At 36.3% G+C, this 3,972-nt stretch overlaps 2 protein-coding genes across 2 annotated transcripts in view; one reads left to right on the top strand and one right to left on the bottom strand.

Annotated features, from left to right (window-relative positions):
• Positions 1–272, top strand: part of LOC117627614 (acetolactate synthase 1, chloroplastic-like) — a 2,752-nt gene extending 2,480 nt beyond the window's left edge. Inside the window, exon 2 of the mRNA XM_034359769.1 lies at positions 192–272. Within this exon, the coding sequence (XP_034215660.1) occupies positions 192–272 (81 nt within the window). The remainder of the gene's footprint in view (positions 1–191) is intronic.
• Positions 273–2,446: 2,174 nt separating this feature from the next.
• LOC117626937 (protein transport protein Sec61 subunit gamma) lies at positions 2,447–3,764 on the bottom strand. Its single transcript, XM_034358764.1, has 3 exons — positions 3,550–3,764; positions 3,316–3,431; positions 2,447–2,537 (listed from the first exon to the last, which is right to left on the bottom strand). The coding sequence occupies exons 1-2, from the start codon at positions 3,641–3,643 to the stop codon at positions 3,316–3,318; spliced, it is 210 nt and encodes a 69-aa protein (XP_034214655.1). The 5' UTR covers positions 3,644–3,764; the 3' UTR covers positions 2,447–2,537.
• Between the last annotated feature and the right edge of the window lie 208 nt (positions 3,765–3,972).

Genomic DNA, 3,972 nt, shown 5'->3' with positions numbered 1-3,972 from the left:
ATATTTTTTCTTTTTTCGAATTAGATTTCAGGAATCGAATGACATAGGAGTTTTGGTTGCTTGGCCAAAATCCAAAGAGTTGTCTTCTACCCAGGAAAGAATAAAATAAGACCAGTAGTTTTCAAATGAACATACGTGTTCTTCACGGTGCAACCACTTAGGTGTATATTTGATTTTTGCTGAATTAGTAGCTTGTTACCTCTAGATATAAGGCCATGTGGAGAGTTTCAAACTTTCAAGTTCTGGTTCCTACTTACATGCCAAATCCTTGAACCATTAATCCAACTCTATCCTTCAGGATCTTAACACAGGGAAACTGATCATGCAATGATGCTATTTATACGGATCCATATTATCATTGTCAATATCATGTCAATAACAGAAGGGAAATTTGCATAAATTCCTCTTGAACTTTTAGGTATGTGCGTCATTACCACATGAACTTTTAATTTTAATTTTTAACCACCTAAACTTTATAAAGTATTGCAATCCACTACCTATGTCTAATGCCGTTAAAGTTTCTGTTAAATGCAAGGGTATTTTAGTCAATCCACCGCACTTAGAGAGAATTATAAAAACAAAAACTAAATTTTAAATATAAAAAGAAAGAAAAATATCAAACACCAACAATAATGAGGAGTTAGATTACTTGTGAAATTAAAATCCTAATTGAATATACCCCCTTAAATTGGAAGAAATATGAGATTTTGGTAGGTTATAAACACACAAAGATTCAGGCCGTAGTTTTCACATGATTTTCATAGTTCTTGGCAGATCTGAAAAAAGTAGAGCTATAGTTTTCATAGATATTGGGAAGAAAAAAAAAAGTGAGGCAAATTCTTCATATGGTTTTCATGGATCTTGGAAGAAAAAAAATACCAACGCCAATTTGTCTCTCCCTTCCCCCACCCATCGTTGTGCATACACCATCAATATCATTCAAAAGGCTCAAACAAGCCAAACAAAATACGTAACAGATAACCATAAAAGCATCCGATACACATCAAAACACCTCAAGTATCACACCTCGACTAGACCAGTAGGGAAAAAAGCACTCTTCCCAGCCTATGAAGATGCTTGAGGGCACAATAGAGGGGGCCAAGAAGGCCATCAATAGAAAGAACTTGGACCAGTGAGGGAGGGGGTTGACACACCATCAATTCCATTTCACCCTCGAATTGGCAATTGATGCTAATATGTGCGCAACTCTATTCTGCAGCTTTGCCATTACATGCCCTTACATTCGTGATAGTTAGGTTAACTTTATTTTTTCATTTTTTTAAAAATTATGTTTTAACTTTATTTTTTCATTTTTTAAAAATTATGTTGTTTTATAATTATTTTTAATTATAGTGACAGAGGAAAATGCTCTTGCATTTAACGGAAATTTTAACGGAGTTAGACGTAGGTGGTGGATTGCAACACTCTACAAAATTTAGGTGGGTAAAAATTAAAATTAGAAGTTTATGTGGTAATAGCGCACATGCCTCAAAGTTCATGTGGTATTTATACAAATTTCCCCTAACAGAATGTCCTTAACATGTTATCAATCCAGTACCATAACACGTCAATAACAAAATGTACATAACATGTTATCGACGATATCTTCACCACGGAGAATTTCTGCTAAATGTGTCGCATCTTTTGATGGCTTTTCTGAAATGATCTAAATTTATTTTCTTTAAAACTAAAGTGAGTTTGACTCTTTCAAAGCTTTCATAACACGTCCAGTCCTCACCCAGTTGAAATTCTAGAATCCAAATCCCCAATATGAGATAAAGGGCAGAATATATGAAGCATGTCTTAGTTCCTTTCTTCAGGCCTTTGGCAATATTCATTAACCTAACTTGCTGAAATAAAATGGGGCTCAGTTTAATACTTGGGGTGTTTTACTCTCTGCACATAACTGATCTGCGGGATGCCCTATGGGTTTCTTGCATTCAAATGTCTAGACTAGTTAATGTCTTGTCCAAATCTCGGCACAGTTTCAGTTGTCCCGGCCACTAGACATTACTAGCAAATACAACCATAAAGATCATGCAAACTCAAGCAAAACTCAGAACAGCCCTAGTTCTATCGGATCCTGGACATTGGTAGCAAATCCAACCATGAAGATCATGCAAACTAAAGCAGAACTTGGAACAGCCCCAGTTCTACCGGCCCAGAGAACCGGTTGGATTTTGACGATGGGAGATACAAGGTGCCTGCTAATTTGATTAACATGCATAAGCTTAATCAACACAGCCCATCAAATTCAGCATTTCATTATCATTATCATCCTGGCTGCTCTTTATTGGTTAAAGAGCACCACGAAAAGTTGGTAAACCAAATCCATGGCATCAAAATTTAAATTGAAAGAAAAAAGATGAGGTCTTAATTATGGAAAACTAGAAAGTGCAAGTATCATGGTTTTACAAAAATAAAGCAAACGTATCTCAAAAGGAACCAAATGAGAACCAAATGAGAACTAAAAGCTACTGCTTTCTTAGTGAATTCAAGTTGCTGCACCTATCATCTTTCTAACTTCAGCACATGACCTGCAATTATATAAAAAAGAAAAATCAGTCAACAATCCACATCTTACTCTACATCCAAAGATAAGAACTAGTTATTAAAACACTACTATCTAAAAAAACTGTAGTAAAATGACACTAATATCAATGGACATTACTAAATCCACAAAACATTTAACTAACGAAAATCGTTCAAGTCAGATGGATATTGGCCAAGTTTGGTTGCACATATAATCAGAGCTTGAGTTAACTGCCCTGGGTTTGATAATCCAACTCTATGATATGCACATGAGGCAGTAGAATACACCAAAACATGGTAAAACCAGAACTCAAACTTCTCGATCATGCCACAAGAAGAAAATCTTCCTATTATAACATCCCCTCATCTACATAGGCAAAACCAATGGCCAATTATCCCAAACCCTAGAATTACTCATAATGTGGTGAAACACCCAAATGTTCAAACCCATGCGCCAACAAGCTAAACCAAAACTTGATAAGAATTTCAATATTAGAGACCCTTTGAAACATATTGTATATGCCAGCTCCATATTTTGGATTCGTTCATAAAATTGAACAAAAAACACAATTTGACATTCAATTTTGCAAGCGCTTGCCCAAGACAAATTGATCTGAATCCTAATATTCAAAGACTCGTATTTTACAAAATAAACATGATTCAAATGAAATTCTTGGTAAAATTACGGACCAAAAATAAAGCAGACATCAAATGCATGCAAATTAATCTCAACAATTCAATCAATGAATTCGATCAGACGAAGATTCAGATATAACTCCATACCTAAACAGATCCAACAATGATGTTGTTGATGGGGATGAAGATCAGCTTCACGAAGAACCCAACGAATCCCATCACTACGAACCCGATCGCTGTACGGAGCGCGACCTTCGTGAACTCTGCACCACAATTGATCATCAAATCCATCAATTACAGATAACCAAATCGAAAACCCTAATTTCCATTAAATCCGATCTGGAAAGATACAGATCTGAATATTTATACGTATAAAGTTACCTTTGCGATCTGGCTTGTGGCACCGCTTGACGAGCCGAATGCTGTCCTTAGAGAACTCTCTGAGCGGATCCACTACTGAATCTATGGCGTCCATTTTCTCTGAGCAAATTGGGTGAGAGAGAGAGAGAGAGAGAGAGAGAGAGAGATGTATGCAGGAGACGGAGACGTAGTCGAAGACAAAGTTGAGACGCGTTTAAGACAGTGGTCAAAAATGGAGGATTTTTATTTGTTTTCAAAGCTTCATTTTGTTTCTTCTTTTAGGCCGATGAAAATTCAAAGGGGCCCAATTTGGAAAGAAATTGGTCCGAAGTCAGCCCAAATACATAGAGGTGCAATTGCATAAGCCCAAACAGAAAAAATCTTGAAGCCGTTCGAACACAACGTAGACGACAAGTAATCTTTGGTTACCATGAATGAGAAACG

This window comes from Prunus dulcis, chromosome 5 (assembly GCF_902201215.1).
Source record: "Prunus dulcis chromosome 5, ALMONDv2, whole genome shotgun sequence".
Lineage (NCBI taxonomy): Eukaryota > Viridiplantae > Streptophyta > Magnoliopsida > Rosales > Rosaceae > Prunus > Prunus dulcis.
This window is presented reverse-complemented; position numbering and strand designations above follow the sequence as displayed.